General features: G+C 42.8%; 1 protein-coding gene and 1 non-coding gene across 2 annotated transcripts; both read left to right on the top strand.

The window, feature by feature from the left end:
- The first annotated feature begins 1,456 nt into the window (after nucleotides 1-1,456).
- TOMM20 (translocase of outer mitochondrial membrane 20) lies at nucleotides 1,457-21,839 on the top strand. Its single transcript, XM_010384647.2, has 5 exons — nucleotides 1,457-1,855; nucleotides 8,596-8,642; nucleotides 11,391-11,472; nucleotides 17,132-17,274; nucleotides 19,078-21,839. Exons 1-5 carry the CDS (start codon nucleotides 1,735-1,737, stop codon nucleotides 19,120-19,122), a joined length of 438 nt encoding a protein of 145 aa, XP_010382949.1. The 5' UTR covers nucleotides 1,457-1,734; the 3' UTR covers nucleotides 19,123-21,839.
- LOC115899442 lies at nucleotides 2,527-2,660 on the top strand. Its single transcript, XR_004059147.1, has one exon. It is a non-coding gene; the product is annotated as a small nucleolar RNA SNORA14 (small nucleolar RNA).
- Nucleotides 21,840-23,250: the final 1,411 nt, after the last annotated feature.

The following is a 23,250-nucleotide window of genomic DNA, read 5'->3' as shown; positions in this document are numbered from 1 at the left end:
CCTTAGGTACAATGTTTGTATGTAACAGCAAAAAAATAATAGGGAAGATGTGCTCTACTACAGGAGCTTGTGACAAAGGATTTTTTTGTGTGTGTTTGTTGTGAGACAAGGTCTTGGCCCTGTCACCAGCTTGGACTACAATGGTGTAGTCATAACTAACTGCAGCCTCAATGGGATTAAGGGATCCTCCCGCATCATTCCCCATGTAGTTGGGACCACAGGTGTGTGCCACCACACCTGGCTAAGTTTTTAATTTTTTTGTAGAGACGGGGTCTCACCATGTTGCCCTGGCTGGTGTTGAACTCTTGGGCTCAAGCTATCCGCCCATCTGGGCCTCCCAAAGTGCTGGGATTACAGGTGTGAGACACTGCCCGGTCTTTTGTCAAAGGATTGTTAATCCTCTGTAACTACTGTCTTCTGCAAGAATCAATATTTAAAGGGAAAATTAAAGAATGCTTTTGTTCTTAAGATATCGGGACATCAGAACATTTCCTGGGTGTGTTAAAGATTATTAACTTGTTCCCTTCCCTGTAAATAGCCCATGACCAAGAATGCCAAACTTCCTGGGAATGTGCCCCAATGGGTCTCAGCCTCATTTTACCCAGTCCCTATTCAAGGTAAGGTAGCTCTGGTTCCAATGTCTCTGACAATGATGCTTGACTTCTTTGATACCCCTCAACTTACAGTGTCTGTTTAATGCCTGCTTTCAGCCCACGGTTTTCCTTGTCAGAATATCTTAACTTTGATCATATATATATATATATATATAGTTTTATTGTATTTTATTTTTTTGAGACAGAGCCCTCATCTGTCACTCAGGCTGGAATGCAGTGGCGTGATATCGGCTCACTGCAACCTCTGCCTCCTGGTTCAAGTAATTCTCCTGCCTCAGCCTCCAGAATAGCTGGGATTACAGGCCCCCCGCCACCATGGCCAGCTAATTTTTGTACTTTTAGTACAGACAGGGTTTCACCATCTTGGCCAGGCTGGTCTCGAACTCCTGGCCTTAAGTGACCTGCCCGCCTCAGCCTGCCAAAGTGCTGAGATTACAGGCGTGAGCCACGTGCCTGGCCTGATCATGTGTATGTTTTCATGTGGCTATAAAACAATTCACGTTTTCTATTTTTTCTTCAATTGTGTATATTTTTCAAGAAATTACTCCATTTAATTTTATTCCAGTTATCATAGAATGAGGCTATCCGGTAACATTCTTTTGAAATGGAAACACTGCACAATGGATTGTGGCAACTTGAAAGTACAGTTTAATTCAAACAAGTCACAGGCTGCCTGTGTTAGACAAGATGAAGCATTCGCAGTCCGGGACCCTGCATCCTTGTCTGCCACAAACAAGGGTGTCAGCTAGTCTTCTGAGTACGTGCACGCCAGCAACGCGCCCGCCTCGTTACAGCATGGTCCGCGGGTTAAAAAAAAAAAAGTGCGCGGTTACGTGCAAATTCCCGACTCCAGTGCGTACACGAACCGGCGCACGAGCATCGGTGGCGTGGCCCACTGCGCAGGCGCAGGAGCCGCGTTCCGGACCTCTGCTCAGGCACTGCCGCGGACTACCTCGAGGCCCTTAGTTGACTGGGGCCGGAAGTGGCGTGTGCTCTGCCTTTCCGAGTTCCTGGCCCGTGGCCGTCGGGTGTGAGCTGCGCGGACCTCTCTGAGGGTTCGTGGCCCACCGTTCCTTCGCCGTCCCTGCGGCCACCGTCCACGCTCAGCGTCGTAGAGAAGATGGTGGGTCGGAACAGCGCCATCGCCGCCGGTGTATGCGGAGCCCTTTTTATTGGGTACTGCATCTACTTCGATCGCAAAAGACGAAGTGACCCCAACTTCAAGAACAGGCTTCGAGAACGTGAGTGGGTCCTCTCTTCCCTGGCCGGGCCTGCTGCCTCCGGCCGTCGCCCTCCACAGGAGGGGTCCTTGCAGCCCACCCTCCTGTGGGCCGCCCAGGGCGACCGCGTGGTGCGGCCCGCAATAGGCGTTGGCGCTGGCTGCGCCGCTCTGGGGGCTCTACTGCCCGGCAGGAATTCCCTCCATTTTGAAGGAAGGATTTTTCCTGTTTTGTTTTCCCCAAACACTTTAGCCGTGCAAATGCATTCTTGATTTGTGTTACAATCTCGGGTGTGTATGGCGTGGGGAGGAGGTTGTCTCTTTTTTTGTCGTTCTTTTTAAACCTCTACTCTTAAAAAAGTCGTGCATTTTTGTCGCAAATTTTAGTCTGAGGCTAAATCCGCATGCTCAGTGCAGTATCATTGTTGCATTTTTTTTTTTTTTTTTTTTTTTTTGAGATGGAATCTCGCTCTGTCGTCCAGGTTGGAGTGCAGTGGCGCGATCTCGGCTCGCTGCAACCTCCGCCTCCCGAGTTAAAGCACTTCTCCTGCCTCATCCTCCCCAGTAGCTGTGATTACAGGCGGCCGCCACCACGCCCGGCTAATTTTTTGAATTTAGTAGAGACGGGATTTCACCATGTTGGTCAGGCTAGTCTCGAACTCCTGACCTCAGATGATCCCGCCCGGCTCATTGCTGCATTCTTAAACCCTCTTGGTAGCTTCATGCCAAGTGCTTCCAAGATATGAGTGAATGCTATAGAAATTGAGGGGAGTCCAAAGGGCTGCGCTTCTCCCGTGGCTCAGTCTTATTTCATACCTGCGACATCTTTTAAGAGAGGTCTACAAGAGGGGAATCGTGTCAAGAAAACCGTTGTGATCCACTTTGAATTTTGGGAGAATCTTCATTTGCATCACCGAAGAGCAAATTTGTTGGAATAAGAAATATTTTTGTAGCTGATCTTGGTTGTTCAGCCAAATTAATTTTTGAGATTAAAATTGATACATAAATTACTAAAGTCCAAGGTGTACAAAGAAGGGATTATTGTTTATTTAAGTAACAGTGGATACGATTTAATTTAGCTCTACTAAGTCATTTCAAGCGTTCAATAGCCATGTGTGAGCAGTGACTCCATCGCTGATCTTACTAGCGCTTAGAATCAGACATCTAGTTCCAGCTTTCTTATGTTTTAGGAGGGAAGGGATATAGACAGAATTTGATTTATGACTAGGTAGACTAATAGAATACTGTTTTGGATTCAGACCCTGAATTTCTAGGGCCAGGTTAGCGGCATAATTTGGGGTTTCTGAATCCTAATTTCCGTAGTTGTAAAATCAGGTAATGCCACCTGCCTCTTGTCGGTCTTGTGAAGATTGAGATGTTTGAATTGCCTCCCACGTTTCCTGACATGGGAAATGCTCCTTCATAAATGCTAGTAGTCAGATTTTGCCTTCAGGTTATTTTCCTGTAGTTGCCAAAATGGGTGGCAGCTGGGGGATTTGGTACAAATGCAGAGTTATAAAGAATGGGTTAACCCTATCGTCCGTTGGAAACCCTGAAGTCCTGTTGCAGAAACAAGAGCTGTCGTTTTAGACAAATGGAGGAATGTTACTTCAAAACTTCTCCGTCATTTTCAGTCTAAAAATTTTTTTTTCTGGCCTAAGCAACTTAATGATTACAGTGAATTACTTAGCTGCAGCAGTAACTTTAGGCAAGTAATTTGAAGCTTTAGTTTTGTCTTTTTTAAAATGGTATAGTGTAGAGTTTTAGTACTGTTTCTCACACATGGTAATTGATGAATGCTAGAGAGTTTTGTTGTTGTTGTTTGTTTGAGTCTCACTCTGTTGCCCAGGCTCCAGTGCAGTGGGGTGATCTCGGCTTGCTGCAACCTCTGCCTCCCGGATTCAAGCAATTCTCCTGCCTCAGCCTCCTGAGTAGCTGAGATTACAGGCGCACACCACCATACCTGGCTAATTTTTGTATTTTTAGTAGAGATGGGGTTTCACCGTGTTGGCCAAGTTGGTCTCGAACTCCTGACCTCATGATCCGCCCGTCTCGGCCTGCCAAAGTGCTGGGATTACAGGCATGAGCCACCGTGTCCGGACGAGATTTTTTTATAAAGTAGAATTATTTTGTTGTTTGATGTTTTTGTTATCAAGTAGAATTTATTTAGAATAATCTTGTAGTCTTGTTTAAAGGTAATTGTGGCCGGGCGTGGTGGCTTAACGCTTGTAATCTCAGCACTTTGGGAGGCCAAGGTGGGCGGATCACCTCATGTCAGGAGTTCAAGACCAGCCTGGCCAGCATGGCGAAACCCCCTCTCTACTAAAAATACAAAAATTACCCGGGTGTGGTGGCGCACACTTGTAATCCCAGCTGCTTGGGAGGCTGAGACAGAATTGCTAGAATGTGGAAGGTGGAGGTTGCAGTAAGCTGAGATTGCACCACTGAACTCCATCCTCGGGGGACAGAGCAAGACTCTGTCTCCAAAATACACGTGTGTGTGTATCTATCTATCTATCTATATCATATATATATATAAATAGGCCAGGCGCAGTGGCTCACGCCTGTAATCCCAGCAGTTTGGAAGGCCAAGCCAGGTAGGTCATGAGGCCAGGAGATCAAGACCAGTCTGGCCAACATGGTGAAATCCCGTCTCTACTAAAAATACAAAAAAAAAAATTAACTGGGCGTGGTGTCGTGCGCCTGTAGTCCCAGCTACTTGGGAGGCTGAGGCAGGAGGATCGCTTGAACCTGGGAGGCTGAGATTGTAGTGAGCCGAGATGGTGCAATTGCACTCCAGCCTGGGTGACAGAGCGAGACTCGGTCTCAAAAAAAAAAAAAGTGTAATTACGTGACTGGCTGATTTTAAAAACTTTGGGGTTATTTGGCCTTTGTGAAATGAAATTTATTTCAGTTCGGTTAATTTTGAGTTTTTAAAATTAATTTTTTTTTAAAATTTTGAGTTCTTCTAAGTCTTATTTCCAGTAGAATATTTACATTTGCAATAAAAGAGCAGTTTCTCACATAAGGCGTGTAGCTTGTAGCTTGTTGGCTTTCTTCTTTTTTGTTAAGAAGAGAGGCTTGGCCGGGCGCGGTGGCTCAAGCCTGTAATCCCAGCACTTTGGGAGGCCGAGACGGGCGGATCATGAGGTCAGGAGATCGAGACCATCCTGGCTAATACGGTGAAACCCTGTCTCTACTAAAAAAATACAAAAAACTAGCCGGGCGACGAGGCGGGCGCCTGTAGTCCCAGCTACTGGGGAGGCTGAGGCAGGAGAATGGCGTGAACCCCAGAGGCGGAGCTTGCAGTGAGCTGAGAGCTGGCCACTGCACTCCAGCCTGGGCGGCAGAGCAAGACTCCGTCTCAAAAAAAAAAAAAAAAAAAAGAGAGGCTTAGGCGGCCAGGCGCAGTGGCTCATGCCTGTAATCCCAGCACTTTGGGAGGCTGAGGTGGGTGGATTACAAGGTCAGGAGATCGAGACCATCCTGGCTAACATGGTGAAACCCCGTCTCTGCTAAAAAATAGAAAAAATTAGCCGGGTGTGGTGGCGGGTGCCTGTAGTCCCAGCTCCCTGGGAGACTGAGGCAGAAGAATGGCGGGAACCCAGGAGGTGGAGCGTAAGAGAGGCTTAATTGTTAAAAATGAAGGTTGAGGTTAAATTTGGGATCCTAATTTATTTAGACTTTTTGTCACCTGTTAGCAAAAGCAGAGTATCAGGATCCTTGAAGCATAGTTTTTATCATTCTAAATTATGAGTAAATTTAACATAATTTCCAAATTACAATGCCAACTGCAGGTGCATTTCACTTATATGGGACGGATAAAATAACGTAAAAAATATATTAAGCATCTTATTTAAATGAATAAATCTTGGAAACATTGAGTCAAGGCTTGATTTTGCTCATTGTTAAATTTCTTTACGGTTTTTCAGTTGATTACCATCTCTCCCTTTATCACAGAGATACTGCATTATACTATATCTGAAAATATGTTAATGTACAAGTTAATTGTATCATGAAACTAAAGCCAGAATTTTAATCTTATTGCTAAAAATGTAAAGCAACTAAGAGATCTTAAAATTTGGTAGCTGTGTCAGTTAAATGTATTCAGTGGCAATCACACACTCCTCCCCACCTTATTAAAAAACCTTACGACTAAATTTCACTTTCCTGGGTTTCATGATCAGTTTTGTCATTTTCCCTAAATTCTGGTTTAGCAGATTGTATGTCTCGTACAATTGATCCCGCAAACTTGGCACATTCATTTCTGAGGTGCCTTTTGTTTTGATGGTAATAATGTCTTCTCCACACTATTAACTATGGAGGCAGAAGAGAGTCATGTTTCAAGTCCAAAAGCCTGGGTTTGAGTTGCCATTCCACCAGTAAGTAATTGCGACCTTGATACATTTTCTCATCTGGAAAATGGGGATGATAATAGTTCCTGGTTTTTTGTTTTTTGTTTTTGTTTGAGACAGAGTTTGCTCTGTTACCCGGGCTGGAGTGCAGTGGCACTATCTCAGCTCACTGCAACCTCCACCTCCCAGGTTCAGGTGATCCTCTTGCTACAGCCTCTTGAGTAGCTGGGACTGCAGGTGCCTGCCACCACACCCAGCTAATTTTTTGTATTTTAGTAGAGATGGGATTTTACCGCATCAACCAGGCTGGTCTCGAACTCCTGACCTCCAGTGATCTGACTGCTTTGGCCTCCCAAAGTGCTGGGATTACAGGTGTGAGCCGCTGTGCCCAGCCGTACCTCTTTTAGTGTTGTGAGGATTAAATAAACGAATAAACATTTAGAACAGTGTATGGCATGCAGCATCTAAAACTTAGTGCTTACATACAAGTGTTCCTTGTCTTCACGTCCAGATCCTCTGAAGTCTTCCATTTCTTTTCTAGTTTTACTGCATTTCCTCTAGTACAGGTTCCAGTGTAGACCACGATATTTAGCAATTAGATATTGTTGTCTGGTATCACTCATTATTTTCTGCCTTAAGAGAACAAAAACCCATAAGCAAATGGAGGGTCGAATTACGTTCTTTGTCCTTTTTCCCCACAGTTAGTTGTGCAGTGATGAACACTTAGGTAAGGTACTTAAATTAGCAGTCTTCAAATTAATACATAAGATCAACTTTAATGCATATTTTTTCTGTTGAAATGGCTAGAATTGTATTTAGGCCTTACAGTGGTAGCACTCTATTACGGGAGACGAGTGGGTATCTGATGCTGGTGTGATGAAATCCAGTTTATGAGGGTTGACTAAGAAAAGGTACCTTGGCCGGGCGGTGGTGGCTTACACCTGTAATCCCAGCACTTTGGGAGGCTGAGGTGGGCAGATCACGAGGTCAGGAGATCGAGACCATCCTGGCTAACATGGTGAAACCCTGTCTCTACGAAAAATACAAAAAAATTTAGCCAGGCATGGTGGCAGGCGCCTGTAGTCCCAGCTACTCGGGAGGCTGAGGCAGGAGAATGGCGTGAACCCAGGAGGCGGAGCTTGCAGTGAGCTGAGATGCACCACTGCACTCCAGCCTGGGCGACAGTGAGACTCCGTCTCAAAAAAAAAAAAGAAAAGAAAAAAGAAAAGGTACCTTGACCATAGTAAATGAACCTTCTGTCTGCAGGTAGACAGACCTCTTTTTTGAGACAGAGTCTCACTCTGTTGCCCAGGCTGGAGTGCAGTGGCTCTATCTCGGCTCACTGCAACCTCTGCCTCCCAGGTTTAAGTGCTGCTACCGCCTCAACCTCCCGAGTAGCTGGGACTACAGGCACCCGCCACCACACCTGGCCAGTTTTTGTATTTTTAGTAGAGATTGGGTTTCACTGTGTTGACCAGGCTGGTCTCAAACTCCTGACCTTGTGATCTGCCTGGCTCAGCCTCCTAAAGTGCTGGGATTACAGGTATGAGCCACTGCACCCGGCCCTCGGACCTCTTTAGTCATGCATTGAGGCTTGGATTTGTAGAGTGCTTTAAGGTGTTCAGAGGACATTTGCTTGTTTCGTGGCTTTTGTTTCTCATTGTAGTCTTCTAAGATTAGATAGACCTTATCTTGGGAGAGTGAGAGATTTGCGTAAAATCACCCAGCTAATAAATATTAGCTAATAATAAGTATTGGAGCCTTACATTTTCTTAACTATGTCAGTAATTACTCTATGTCATTGGTAGTTTTTAATGATTATCACTTTAGGGGTAGTCCTCCCTCAGTATCCTTGAGTGATTGGTTCCAGGCCTCCCCTGGATACCAAAATCTTGAGGATGCTTAAGTACCTTTAAGTGGTATAGTATTTTCATATAACCACCATATGCCTCCAGTACACTTTAGGTTTTTTTTTTTTTTTTCATTTAAGAATGCCAGTTTTCAATATTCCGTAAAGATATAATCTGGCATATTTCAGTAATAAAACTCCCTAATACTAGTGGCGTAATTCTTACCCCTGTTACATGTCCTGTGTTGGTTGGAAGGGGGGGACTTGATCTGCTTGTTGTAATTACTTTAGAAGTCCAGCTGTGGGAGCTATATCCGTCTTGTGAATTGCTAGATCTTCTGCACCAGAGGGAAGGAGAACGCTCCAGTGCAGTGTCACATTGCCTACAGCTCATTGACCAGACTATTCTTATGTCCTTGATAGATCACAGGGAGGGATAGATTGCTAGAGTTAGAAATGTTCTGCAAATGGAATTAATGACTGCCACAGCAATTCGAATTATTTTCATTCCCATTTTGATAATGACAAAATGTAAATATAACATTACATTTCTTGTAGGAAGAAAGAAACAGAAGCTTGCCAAGGAGAGAGCTGGGCTTTCCAAGGTAATAGTCTGGTTTCTGTTTAAATTATATATTTTATAAAAATATTATTTTAAAATCTGTAATTGGAAATGTAATTAAAATGTAATTGGAAAAAGCTAGTTGATACTGGACTTTGCATTTTTATTTTAAAATACAGCTTATTTTTAGGAGTAGGTGAATAACATAGTTCCACTGACAATTATCAGGTCCTTCATTATTTCTTTTGCTGGCCATAACAACAAACAGCTTACTGTGTGAACAATAATTAAGGAACAATACGAGGGCCTCAAGACATTTGCACCAAAAGATGAAAAGTTCCTAATCAGGTGCTTCAAAATGATGCAATATTACACTTAAGATTTAATTTCCTTACTCTAGCTTCCTTTGAAAGAACCATGGGTTATTATTTCAAAAATTATTCAAGATTATTCAAGCCCACTGATCCAGAATCCCACTGCCCTGACAAATTTTTGCCTTGTTGCAGTACACAGTTCTGGATATAAAACTTGTAATTTATTTTTTCTTTTCGTAGATCCTGAGTTCTTGATTATTTTTAATGACTACTTAGGTTTATCTACTTGGTAAAAAATGTTCTGTGGTGTGTGTAAGTAAATTAAGTACATGTTAATCATTGTGTGTGCAGCTTTTCCTTTTTATTGAGATGAGTTCTGTTGTCTGGGTTCTTAGGACTTAGATTACTGGATCATTAGTGGTTCTTTTTAAAGCAAGTTGAGACAAGGAAAATTTAAGTCAACCAGTATGTTTTGTTATTTTGAAACAGTTGTGTAAACACAGCTGGTTGACTGGACATGGTAATAGCGAAGTGAAAATGGGAGGGAACTACTTCATTGTTCTAGTAGGTTCAGACTACGTTTCTGAAATGTGTAATGTGTTTATTATGCTTTTGGTAACTTATATTTTTAAGGGCATAGGAAAATGGATTGAGACATGCACCAGTATGTATTTTTAGATTCAGGAATAGAATTAAATTATTGCCATATGCTGGGATAGTCCGTGAAAGATGTCTCCACTTTCAGAAATTTAAATTGTTTCACTTGTGTTGGCTAGGCTAATAAGAGCATGTACAATGTAATTCAAGTACCAAAAACTTGCACTATTAGAAGTTTAGGTTGGTTTTCTCGCTCTTTCTTTCTTTTTTTTTTTTTTGAGGTGGAGTGTCACTCTGTCACCAGGGTGGAGTGCAGTGGCGTGATCTCAGGCTCACTGTACCCTCTGCCTCCCAGGTTCAAGCGATTCTCCTGCCTCAGCCTCCCGAGTAGCTGGGACTACAGGTGCATGCCACTACACCCAGCTAATTTTTGTATTTTAGTAGAGACGGTGTTTCACCATGTTGGCCAGCATAGCCTCAATCTCTTGACCTTGTGATCTGCCTGCCTGGGCCTCCCAACGTGCTGGGATTACAGACATGAGCCACCGCACCCAGCTACTGAAGTGTAGGTTTTCAAATAAAAATGGCCTTTTCTTTGAGACAAGGTCTCACCCTGTCACCCAGGCTGGAGTGCAGTAGCGGTGCAATCACAGCTCACTGCAGCTTCGACTTCCTGGGTTCAAACAATCCTGCTTTAGCCTCCCTAGCAGCTGGACTATAGGCATGGGCCACCATGCCTAGCTAATTTTTCATTTTTTTGTAGAGAGAGGCTGAGGTAGGAGGATCACTTGAGTCTGAGAGGTGAAGGCACTGAGCTGTGATCACACTACTGCACTACGGCCTGGGCGACAGAGTGAGACCCTGTCTCAAAAAATAGTCTTTTAGATGCATGTAAAATGTGGGCTGGGTGCATTGGCTCATACCTGTAATACTAGCACTTTGGGAGGCCGAGGTGGGTGGATCATCTGAGGTCAGGAGTTTGAGACCAACTTGGCCAACATCGCGAAACCCCATCTCTACTAAAAATACAAAAATTTAGCTGGGCATGGTGGCAGGCGCCTGTAATCCCAGCTACTCAGGAGACAGAGGCAGGAGAATCACTTGAATCCGGGAGGTGGAAGTTGCAGTGAGCTGGGATTGTGCCACTGCACTCCAGCCTGGGTGACAGAGTGACACTGTGTCTCAACAACAACAACAACAACAACCAAATCTATATAAAATAATGTTGAATCATAAGGACAAATTGATTCCAGTTGTATAAAAATCTACAATAATGGCAATCCGAAAATAGTGTAAAGTGCATAGATGGTATAGATTTTGCACTCTTTTTACATTCAAGTTAGAGCTTTCTAAGAATTTTTCAAATAGAAACTCAAGTTTTTTTTTTTTTTTTTTTTTTTTGAGATGGAGTCTCGCTCTGCCGCCCAGGCTGGAGTGCAGTGGCTGGATCTCAGCTCACTGCAAGCTCCGCCTCCCGGGTTCCCGCCATTCTCCTGCCTCAGCCTCCCGAGTAGCTGGGACTACAGGCGCCCGCCACCTCACCCGGCTGGTTTTTTGTATTTTTTTTAGTAGAGACGGGGTTTCACTGTGTTAGCCAGGATGGTCTCGATCTGCTGACCTCGTGATCCGCCCGTCTCGGCCTCCCAAAGTGCTGGGATTACAGGCTTGAGCCACTGCGCCCGGCCAAGGTTTTTCTTTTATTCGTTTGAATGTAGATGAACTCCTAATTCCTACAAGCGTTGTTCAGGAGTAAAGTTCTTCTGTCAGTTTTTTTAGAATGATTGATTGGGTTTTTGTTGTTTTATTTTTATTGATATCTGTGTATTGGTTATATCCCCTGGCATAATTGTGGTGTCAATTATTAAATATTTTATTTCCAGTTACCTGACCTTAAAGATGCTGAAGCTGTTCAGAAGTTCTTCCTTGAAGAAATACAGCTTGGTGAAGAGTTACTAGCTCAAGGTAATAGTCATGGAAGTGCTAAGGAACTGGGTAGAATTTTTCTCAGTGATAGAAATTTATAATGATAAGGGATTTTGTTTGTGTAATTTGGCTATAAGAAAAGGTACTCCAGATATCTTAAGACAAGTTTTTAGGCACTTAATAATGGAAGATTATTTTGTGTAAGACTGGCTCTAGAAAGAAATATTCCTCGTGGGATATTGTTGTCCATAATATATTTTAAGTGAGTTTTAGGTTTTCTTGCTATATCATATGATATAGAAGATATAATAAGTTTTTACAAATGAGGTTCTCTTACTCGGAAGTAGTTTCTAATGTATAGCCATAGTGCGATACGTAAATAGTAACTGAAGGAATATGAGCTAGGAATATACTCCTCAACTCCTTCATCTAATCTTCAGATCTTTTCCAGTATTTGTAGGAAGGAATGGCTAATGTAAGGTCCCATAGAAGGTTAATTTACCTAATCAAGGTCACACGGTGAGTTCATGACCCCTTATTTCAGAACCAACTTGTTATCTGATCCAGAATTTAGCCTTTTCATTACATTGTACTTCATTTATTTCATCAACAGTGCTAAGAATTTTCTAAAAAACATTCTGTCAGTCTTTAAAGTTCAGCTATGAAATTGAAATTATCAAATTGACAAACGTGAGAACCGTCATTTACTCAGTGATCTCAAACGTAGATTTGAAGTAGTTGCTATCATTAATAAAACTGCAGTCAGGTATTTTTAAATTCTGATTGCTGTATCAATAGATTTAGATCGAATTTAACTACATGATGTGGGGCATTTGTGTGTGAATGGGTTTTTGTTGTTTCTTTTATGGGAGAATTTAATCCATTGAAAATGGTGGTAACTACCTTTTTATGTCTCCCCTTTGCCAAGAAATACTTTTTTGATATCAATACAATTGCTCAATTAATTTGACTTAGAGTCACAGTACTCAGATTGCCAACAGACTGGGAAGGGTTAAAAATCATTCCGTAGGAACAGACATAGTGGCTCATGCCTATAATCCCAGCACTTTGGGGAGCTGAGGCAGGAGGATTGCTGGACGCCAGGAGTTTGAGACCATCATCGACAACAAAGTGAGACCCTCATCTCTACAGTAAATGAGAAAATAAGCCAGGTGCCATAGCATGCACCTGTAGCCAACTACTCGGAGACTGAAGTAGGAGGATACCTTGAACCCAGGGGTTTGAGGCTCCAGTGAACTGTGATGGTGCCACTGCATTCCAGCCTGGGCAACAGAATGATATGCTGTCTCTTAAAAACTGTATACATAAAATCTGTAACTGCAGAGGAGTACAAGATAGGCACCAATCAGGAGACATTTCCAGGTCTCCTATAGGCATCACACTGCAATTTCTCCATCAGTCTGAGAGAGAGGACCCAGGCATTGGGGAAAGGGAAAGCATTCCCCCTCAGTGCTAAAGCAGTGCTGCATACTGAGTTGCTCTGCTCCTTGCATCGTATAACACTGGGTTTGATCTTCCTATGCTGATAGATGGATTTTATATATTCTTGATGCCATTAACAAAAGATACCACTTATGATTTGACCGTCCAGTCAGCAAAAGTTATAGCAGCATCCACTTTGCACAGGAAGGGAGCTCAAGATGAGAAGATCACTGCACTTGAGGTTGTGTCAGTGTGTCTTCTACTACACTTGAGGTTGTGTCAGTGTATCTTCTTCAGCATTTTTGCTAAATCTGCAGATAAGATAATCAACAGTGCTAGTTCAGAAGAGATGTAATTATGGTATGTATTCAGAAGCAGGAACTGACTTAGCCAATCTTTTGATTACTGTAATTCTAAACTGACCATCAGTGGATCACTGTGCAGCCCTGTGTCTGATCTCTTGTGATGGGTATCATTACATCATCATTTCAATATCTGGGAAAAGAATTGGCCAAGCAGCACAAGATGGTGCCTGCAGACCCAGATGACAATGACCTACACAATTGGAGTATCCTGAAACATTGTGTAGATGGGACAATCATAGTCCTCACATTGGCAGTGGAGATTCACCTGTTTCTGATGGATGGTCAAGAGGTTAAGAAAAGCTCTTGGAAACCTTTACGTATACTCAGGTGCCATCAGATACTCCGCAATACTCAAAATTTTACCCAAAATGTTTCTCAGTCTTTCCATAGCAGCCAATTGGTAGAACAAAAAACATATACCAGATTTAAGGGCCTAGAAAGAACACCAGAGTGACTATCCTGATACCCAGGCTTGCCATCAGCTGACAGGGTCAAGTGCATTGGGTGTGATGGTAGAGATATTCCCTAAGACATACTTAATATCCTCAGCTTGCTGGGGAAAAATTAGTAAGGTTGATCTGAAACTGTTTTCTCCTTTCTTTTTTTGAAGTGGGGGTTTACTCTGTCACCCAGAGTGCAGTGACTAGAGTGCAATGGCGCGATAAGGGCTCACTGCAACCTCCACCTCCCAGGTTCAAGTGATTCTCCTGCCTCAGCCTCATGAGTAGCTGGGATCATAGGCATGCGCCACCAAGCCTGGCTAATTTTTTTCTATTTTTGGTGGAGATGGGGTTTCACCATGTTGGCCAGACTGGTCTTGAACTCCTGACCTCAAGTGATCTGCCTGCCTCAGCTTCCCAGAGTGCTGGGATTATGGGTGTGAGCCACTGCACCCGGTCCATTCTTACTCTTTAAGATCAGTTTCCTGTGAATGTATATAATGGAAAATTGGTAAATAAAAAGAACCTAGTAAAAAGTGATCTTAATGGTATTAACAACTGGAAAAGGTCTGACGTGTTTTTTGTTTTGTTTTGTTTTGCTTTTGAGATGGAGTCTCATTCTGTTGCCCAGGCTGGAGTGCAATGGCGCAATCTCAGCTCACTGCAACTTCCACCTCCCAGGTTCAAGCGAGGCTGCAAGTGAGGGTTCAAGCGATTCTTGTGCCTCAGCCTCTCAAGTAGCTGGGATTACAGGCATGCGCCACCACGCCCAGCTTTTTTTTGTTTTTGTTTTTGTTTTTGTTTTTGAGATGGAGTCTCACTCTTTCACCAGGCTGGAGTGCAGTGGCACGATCTTGGCTCACTGCAACCTCCGCCTCCCAGGTTCAAGTGATTCTGCTGCCTCAGCCTCCTGAACAGCTGGGACTACAGGCACGTGCTACCACGCCCAGCTAATTTTTGTATTTTTAGTAGAGAACGGGTTTCACCATGTTGGCCAGAATGATCTCAATATCTTGAGCTCGTGAGTTCTAACCACCTCGGCCTCCCAAAGTGCTGGGATTAAGGTGTGAATCACCACACCTGGCCTAATTTTTGTATTTTTAGTAGAGATGGGGTTTCACCATGTTGGCCAGGCTGGTCTTGAACTCCTGACCTCAGGTAATCCACCCACCTCGGCCTCGCTAAGTGCTGGGATTACAGGTGTGAGCCACCGCTCCCATCAAGTTCTGAGATTTACCTCAATTGCATGCTAACAGGTTGGTTTGCCCCAATTTCATGGATGCTGGCAAAAGACATGAGACCACTGGGCTAGAGACAAAGGACAGCTCGTTATTCACTGCAGTAATAGTAACAAGGGTATTGGCATTTACACTGGTTTCCCAAGCCACTGCTCCTATAGGCAATGCAGAAAGTCAGGGGACACATGTACATGTAGTGGGTTACATATAGGAGAGGAACCCTGAATTTAAGGATCCTGAATTTTTTATAATGGGCAGTAAACATGTGTGCACTTTTCCCTACACATAGGTAATGTTGCAAACCTGCCTTTGCTCCAGAGGGAGGAAGTTTCTTTTTTTTTTTTTGAGACGGAGTCTCGCTCTGTCGCCCAGGCTGGAGTGCAGTGGCCGGATCTCAGCTCACTGCAAGCTCCGCCTCCCGGGTTTACGCCATTCTCCTGCCTCAGCCTCCCAAGTAGCTAGGACTACAGGCGCCCGCCAACTCGCCCGGCTAGTTTTTTGTATTTTTTAGTAGAGACGGGGTTTCGCCGTGTTAGCTAGGTTGGTCTCGATCTCCTGACCTCGCGATCCGCCCGTCTCGGCCTCCCAAAGTGCTGGGATTACAGGCTTGAGCCACCGCACCCGGCCAGGAAGTTTCTATTCTGAGGTTGTTCACTGTACAAACATCCTTGAAAAGACAGTTTGGCGCGAAGGCAGTAAATATCTGCTCAGAAGTGCAGAAATGTGAGAAACTTGAGGAGAATTGTACCTCTACTTGTATTGTTATTTTTTAAAAATATATCTAATGGCGTTATTTTTATGTAAGGCACGTTAAAATATTTTGATGGGAACCTCCTATACAGAAGAGTGCTTAATTTAAAATACTTAGTAGCATAGTTTTGCTCAAATAATTTGGGGCAGTTTTTGGAGTTTGATTTAAAGTGGAATTAGGGCCAGGTGCAGTGGCTCATGCCTGTAATCTCAGCACATTGGGAGGCCAAGACAGGAGGATTACTTGAGTCCAGGAGTTTGAGACCAGGCTGAGCAACATAGTAAAACCCCGTTTCTATAAAAAAAAAAAAAAAAAAAAATTAGGCCGGGTGCGGTGGCTCAAGCCTGTAATCCCAGCACTTTGGGAGGCCGAGACGGGCGGATCACGAGGTCAGGAGTTTGAGACCATCCTGGCTAACACGGTGAAACCCTGTCTCTACTAAAAAAATACAAAAAGCTAGCCGGGCGAGATGGCTGGCGCCTGTAGTCCCAGCTACTCGGGAGGCTGAGGCAGGAGAATGGCGTAAACCCGGGAGGCGGAGCTTGCAGTGAGCTGAGATCCGGCCACTGCACTCCAGCCCGGGCGACAGAGAAGACTCCGTCTCAAAAAAAAAAAAAAAAAAAAAAAAAATTAGCAAAATTAGCCCAGTGTGGTGGTGCACACCTATGATCCTAGCTACTTGGGAGGTTGAGGTGGGAGGATTGCTTGAGCCCAGGAAGTTGAGGCTCCTGTCAGCCAAGATCTAGCCTGGGTGACAGAGGGAGATCGTGTCTCAAAAAATAAATAAAATAAAATGGAATTAACTAAGGACAGGTGCACATAGCAGATACTTAATATTTATTGAATTAAGTGAACTTTGAAAAACTGTAAGCCTTAAGTGTTTTTTTTTCAAACGTAATGTGTCTATTGAAGGATATTTGTAGATAAGGGAAAATAAACCCTCCCACTCAGAGTTAATCATGGCTTTTTTTCTCCTGTCATATTTCATTAGGGTGACCATTTTTCCTACTAGTATCACTTAAAAATTTTTTTTTTCCTTCTCATGTAATACCATTCAAATAGTACAAAGACTTGGCTTAATGTGAAATTGAGTCTTCTTTCCACCTCAGTCCCCAGTCTTGTAGTTCTCTGTTACAGAAAAGTACTATTCGATTCTCAGCAATTGTCTCATGTAGTCTTTCAGAAATATTCCAAGTATATAAATAGTAATACTTTGACATTTTTATACATTGATTTCCCCCTTATGTATGTATGTTTGAAACACTTCCATATCAGTACATGTAATCTGAATCATTCTTGTTAGTGGCTTCATAATAGCTGTATGAATGCACTATAGGTTATTTCCAGCATTTTACTTGCATAGTGTTTTTGGTCAGCATCATTTGGATATGGCGTCTAAAGTTAATTTTGACAAAGGCCAAGACTTTTCGGGTTACATGTAATTTTATGTAAATCTTACAGGTGAATATGAGAAAGGCGTAGACCATCTGACAAATGCAATTGCTGTGTGTGGACAGCCACAGCAGTTACTGCAGGTCTTACAGCAAACTCTTCCACCACCAGTGTTCCAGATGCTTCTGACTAAACTCCCAACAATTAGTCAGGTAAGGAATTGGAATGTTATGACATAAAAGGGAGTAGGATTTAGAACTGAATGATTAGGGACATTTTAAAATGAGCCTAGTGAACATGATGAAATAAACTCGTGTATAATGAAAACAAACGAGAATATCAGTGCTTGACATTTTCTTCTCTGATGGGAAACATCCAGATGACTGCCCAAATCTAGTGATTGTGCCCTGGAGTGGATCGGGAAGTGTGTGTCTTAGTGATAAGTCTCAGGTCTTAGTAGTCAGCTGTCCAAATTCAGGTCACTCTTGGGTACTTTCTACAAGTAGCTTTCTGCCTACTCTTCCAGGAGACCATGCCTTCTGTTAGGTGATCTGACAAAGGAGCCTAGGTAGCTGTAGCCTAGATACTAGGGCATTCAGGAGCATGGATTCCCTCTGACTCACTTGTGTAAAGGCTCAGTGCCTCTGCTGCTGCTGCGGTGCGCTTTGAGTTTGTAGTTATTTGACGACATCCCCAAATCCCTACTCAAAAATGCAAAATACCATTAATATACTGTAAAAGATTAACTTATGTGTAAATTAGGAGTCAACTAAAATGCTTTCTGTTCATTTTGAGTTCAAGGAGCCCAAATGAATCTACTTTTTGGAATAGTGTGTCAATTACATGTGTCGATTTCCCAAGTTGGTATGATTAAAGCAGTGAATGATGATAGGAAGTATTTACAGAACTTGATAGTTTTAACTGGTTAATTTTTCAAACTGATTTTTACTCAACTGAATTAGAAAAGGACTGGAAAGAAAGTAAAGGTCCCAACGATTTGAGGGAACGAGTTGGACAACCAAGGACTTGGGTCTAAATTGTTTTTATTTAGACTAATGTGGTTCTAGTTCTAGAGGATTCGTACTGGAATCATCAGTTTAATATTATGCTGTTTGAAAGGCAGCATAGTATATAGTACTTTTGGAAAACTGGCCAGAGGGTGATGTTTTTTGGAATATTTGTGAATTCACTATGAAGCCTAATTCCTTAAAAATGACCTCTGAATCACTCAGTGTTCTAGGTTTGCCTGGGAGTGAAAAGAAATTTTAAATTCTTTTTGGTTTTAGTTACATAATTGACTGATGTAGTATTATGTAATGATGGCTGGATACGGTGTCTCATGCCCTATAATCCTAGCACTCACTTGAACTCAGGAGTTCAAGGCCAGACTGGGCAACATGGTAAAACCCTGTCTCCACCAAAAATAAAAAAAATTAGCCGGGCGTGGTGGCATGAGTCTGTGGTTCCCGCTACTCAGGAGGTTGAGTTGGGGGAGGATCGCTTCAGCCCAGTAGGCAGAGGTTGCAGTGAGCCGAGACTGTGCTACTGCACTCCAGCCTGGGTGTCAGAGACCCCATCTGAATTAAAAATATATATAATGTAATGCTCTGTCTCCTTTAGCCGGGCATGGTGGCACGAGTCTATAGTCCCAGCTACTCAGGAGGCTGAAGTGGGGGAGGATTGCTTGAGCCCAGGAGGCAGAGGTTGCAGTGAGCTGAGATTGTGCTACTGCATTCCAGCCTGGGTGACAGAGACCCCATCTGAATTAAAAATATATGTAATGTAATGCTTTGCCTCCTTTGTTAACTTGACTTTTGAAATGGGACCGACAGTAGTGTGATCATTGTTTTCTTGGATGCTGACGGTGTGTAAAGTATTACATGTTGAGTTAAATGTCAGAATGGGTGAATTTTACCAAGATTCGATTATTTGAATACAGAGAGCATTTTATGTTGAAGTTAGAATCCTGATTACATGCTTATGACACTTTAAAAAACTATTTTTTTTTCTTTCAGAGAATTGTAAGTGCTCAGAGCTTGGCTGAAGATGATGTGGAATGAGAAACAAATGTCAACATAATAAAATCTTAGTTAAAAATATTTTAAAAAGTCTTGGTAGTTGAGCAGCTCTGGGGAAATAAGGGCAAATATGCTTATTATGAACTACACTGAAATCTACCAAAGTTAATGTTTACTTTGTGTAGATCCATTTGTCTATTTTATTTATTTTTCCCAATGAAAAGTGTATTTTGATAATTTTTCATTTTATAAATACACTATGAGTTACTGAAATATGGATTTTGTTTATTCCTGAAACATAGTTAAACTGTACATATGACATGGCTTATGTTAAAAATACCCAGTGCTCAGTTTTGAAAGATAGGCAAAAAAAAAAAAAGTATAGGAGAAATTGAAGAATGTACACTTTAGCTGGCACATTTTGCTGTAAATCCGGAAATTTGATAGGCTTGTGTATGTGAAAACTGAGCATTGAAGGTTTTGATTGATCATTTCTTTCCATTTAATCTCTGAGACGTAAGTATGTGAGGTGTGCTGCTGTGCTGGGTTAACAGCTTCCTTCCCTTTCTGCGTATCAGTCTTGAAATGTTCTGTTTAAATCAGTAGGCTTAATGTGTTCTGGGTATTTATCTCCTTGTATTTTAAATATATGTAATTCCTAATAGCACCAGGAATTAGATCTCTGTACACCCCAATCTAGCCTTGTGAGCTTCGCCGGTTAGTGTGTGCTCACTTTCCCTCCATTTGTTACATGAGAGAATGCGTCTGCTGATCTCTGAAGTGTCCCTTTTAGCTTCTGATTCATTGGGTTCTGTTGGGCATCTTTAAATCCACCTTAACCTGAGGAATGTATGTGGGCAGCCAGGCCCTGCTTTTTTTTTAATATTCTGAATTTTGCATGCTTGCCTGACTTAGTATTTCTGAATTGATCTTTTTTTTTTAATGGTATAACTATCTTGATTTTCACTGAAATTATATGGTTCTGTCACTACTTTGTAAATTAATCCGAAACTTTTAAGGTAACTGGGATGATCTGCTTGTAAAAATGTTTGTTGCCTTTTGCTTTTATCTTCAGTGTACCTCCTCAATCCTACTTCAACTGGATTAATTTATCTTGTTAAACGATGAGAGTAAGTTGCAACCTTGTGACTGAAGACTTGAAAAGAGTGGAGCAGGTGGGACCTCTTATTCTCAAATAGTGACGTATTCTCCGTAGTCACAGATCCAGTTTCAGAACTGAGTAAGGATCCTTGGTACTGGTGGCATCTGTTGAACTGAGGAGCCTTTCTCATTGTGAAGATTGCCTTTGTTCTGTCTAAAAGTCTATGGAGAAATCCCAAAGACTTTTCCTATGTACTAGGCATTATTTTGGTTGACTTACAAACTCTTCTTAATCATTAATCTCGGTTTTTTTGTGGTGTAGTGGAAAGAGAAACAGTTCTAGTTTCTGCCTCTGATTAGCCGCACAGCCTTGAACAAATCACATTTCATCTTTGAACTTACCTCTACTGTTAAACTAGGCGACTCACATTTGAGGACTTTTTTCAGGTATCTTGAGGGTTTGTGATCCTGAATCCTTAAACAGTGCTTTTTTGTTACACAGGATGCTTTTTTCGGGGGATGACCAGAACAGACGTGCCAGTTAGTTTTATTAGTGGGATCCCAAATCCAGAGCAGTGCAGTGGTGATTGGTCAGTGACTCACCAGGCAGCTAAGAAGTCTTAGGCAGCAGCCCAGACGTGTGTAGAGGGGCAGTTAGAGGGAGAACAGATGGGAAAGGCAGCAAGAGGCAGACAGCTCAGCAAGGAAAGAGCAGACTCGGAAAAAGGAGGGCTGGCTGGAGGAGTGAGGGGCAGCTTAAGTTTGGGGAGGGTAGAAACGCCGTTTCCTTGGTAACTGGAGTGCAGTATGAGCTGGGTATCACTTGGCTCTGAACATACTGGCTTTGCTGTAATGCTTGAAAAGGCAGTGATACCTTCATTTTACAGCTCATTAAGCCAAGTACATTTTCTTATTTAAATGACAACTTTGGTGCTTTAAAATGAGGTACCACTTTTTAAAGCTAGCTGTGTCAAGTTAAAGAAAAAAAATCAGCACTTTTTTCTCCCAGAAATGCAATTGCCAAACACTATCCATTCCCATCTTAAGTTTTACAAGGTGATAGAATCAGCTCGTTGTAGTGATGCTGGCCAAATGGTGCTCACCGGGTGAGAACGGAAAAACCCCAGATTTCAGTGAACTAATACACAGCTTGAGTGTTTCCATGTGCTAATGTTGCACACTTACTAAAAACAAAAACTTTGGAAATGGAAAATAATGTAGTAGTGCAACAGTTGACATGCTTCTTTGGGCAAAGATACATTGTTTTGTTCCACAATTTGTACTTAAAGGCGAAATAACATTTAAGACGTAGACTTACTGGCCTTAGCAATGCTGGCCTCTTAACTGGTAGCTAGAACTTAGGTTCACATTTATGTAAAGTGTGTAAAACCTAGTAGAGCGTGCATAGTAGGCACTCAGGAAATGTTTGGTTCTTTTTGCCCCTCGGTAAGTTTATTTTACCATCTTCCCGCCTGCCATTCTGACTATTAAATCAGCCTGTGGACCAGAGTGTTAATGAGAGTTGTTGCAGAAGAGACTGAGAAAATTGGTATATCATGCAGATAACATACAAAATCTTTTTGTAACGTAAAAAAATGCAGTTTTATTATTGTTTGTGCCTCAACTGTTTAAGTGACTATTAAAGGGCTTGGAGAAAACTTTGGCTTGGCGTATGTTTGGAGAAGTCAACTCTGCTGAATTTGATGAGTCTGAAGCTGTGGGTTTTTTGTTATTAACGTCTTTCAGGATGTCTAGAGCTGCAGGCTTCTCTGCCAGGAGAATGCACATTTGCCTCAGATTCCAGGTGAAAATCCCTGTGGTAGTGTCAGCTCCCGAGGGCTTCCGGGTGGTGGTGGGCCCAGCTTCAGGAGATAGCAGTCACCTGGAAGGCCCGTTAAAAGAGATTCCTGAGAGAGGAGCTCAGTGGTGATGTTGCTGACATGTGAAACATGAAGCCTTGTTAGAGAAACTAGCTGTGTTAAGGTTACAGAATATGTACATTAGCATTGTAAGAAGCGGCTAATTGGTAGCAGAACACGCTAGCTGAGAATATGTTGTATTCTACATCACTGATAAGGATCTGAAGCGTACAAGTCATCAGTATCAGATCTATGAGAGTTTTTGTAATTTTCTCTAAGATAAAATTCTCATTGCTACCTCCAAAGTTATATTAATTGTAAAAGTGATGCTTTGGAGAGGGTGAAAGGGAGTATGCCCTAGCCTCAGCTCCTGCCACAAACTGCCCAGGTAAGCAGGACCTGAGTGTGTTGGAAAGACTGAGTTGAAGAGCAGATTGACACAGGAGGGCTGGAATGAACTTTGGCTAGAGCAGGGCTGTCCAATCTTTTGGCTTCCCGGGGCCACACTGGAAGAAATTGTCTTGAGCCACACATAAAATACACTAACACTAACGATAGCTAATGAGCTAAAAAAAAAAAAAAAAAAAATCGCAGAAAAATCTCATAGTGTTTTAAGAAAGCTTATAAGTTTGTGTTGGGCCACATTCGAAGTTGCCCTGGGCCACAGGTTGGACAAGCTTGGGCTAGAGCCAGAGGCCATGGGAGACAGGACTCAGGGCAAGGAGTAGGGCCTCTGCCAGAACTCCTTAAGCCAGGTGCCATGCTCACCTGTAATCCCAGTGCTCTGGGTAGGCCAAGGGGTGGGAGGGTCACCTGAGGCTAGGAGTTCCAGAACTTCTTTGGCAGCATAGAAGACTTGTCTGTTTCTTTAGTCTCTATTGCCCAGGCTGGAATTCCTCTCAGGTGCTAAGCGATTCTCATGCCTCAGCCTCCCAAGCAACTGGGGTTACGGGCCCGTGCCACCACACCCAGCTGATTTTTGTAGACGGGGGTTTCACCATGTTGTGTTTCACCATGTTGGCCAGGCTGGTCTCAAACTCCTGGCCTCAAGTGATCCATCCTCTTCGGCCTTTTCAAATGTTGGGATTACAGGTGTGAGCCACCCTGCCGGCCAGAAGAGCCCATCTCAACAAAAATGAAAAAATTGGCTGGATGTAGGGCACACCTGTAGTCATAGCTACTCATGAGGCTGAGGTGGGAGGATCGCTTG

This window comes from Rhinopithecus roxellana, chromosome 8 (genome assembly GCF_007565055.1).
Source record: "Rhinopithecus roxellana isolate Shanxi Qingling chromosome 8, ASM756505v1, whole genome shotgun sequence".
NCBI lineage: Eukaryota > Metazoa > Chordata > Mammalia > Primates > Cercopithecidae > Rhinopithecus > Rhinopithecus roxellana.
This window is presented reverse-complemented; position numbering and strand designations above follow the sequence as displayed.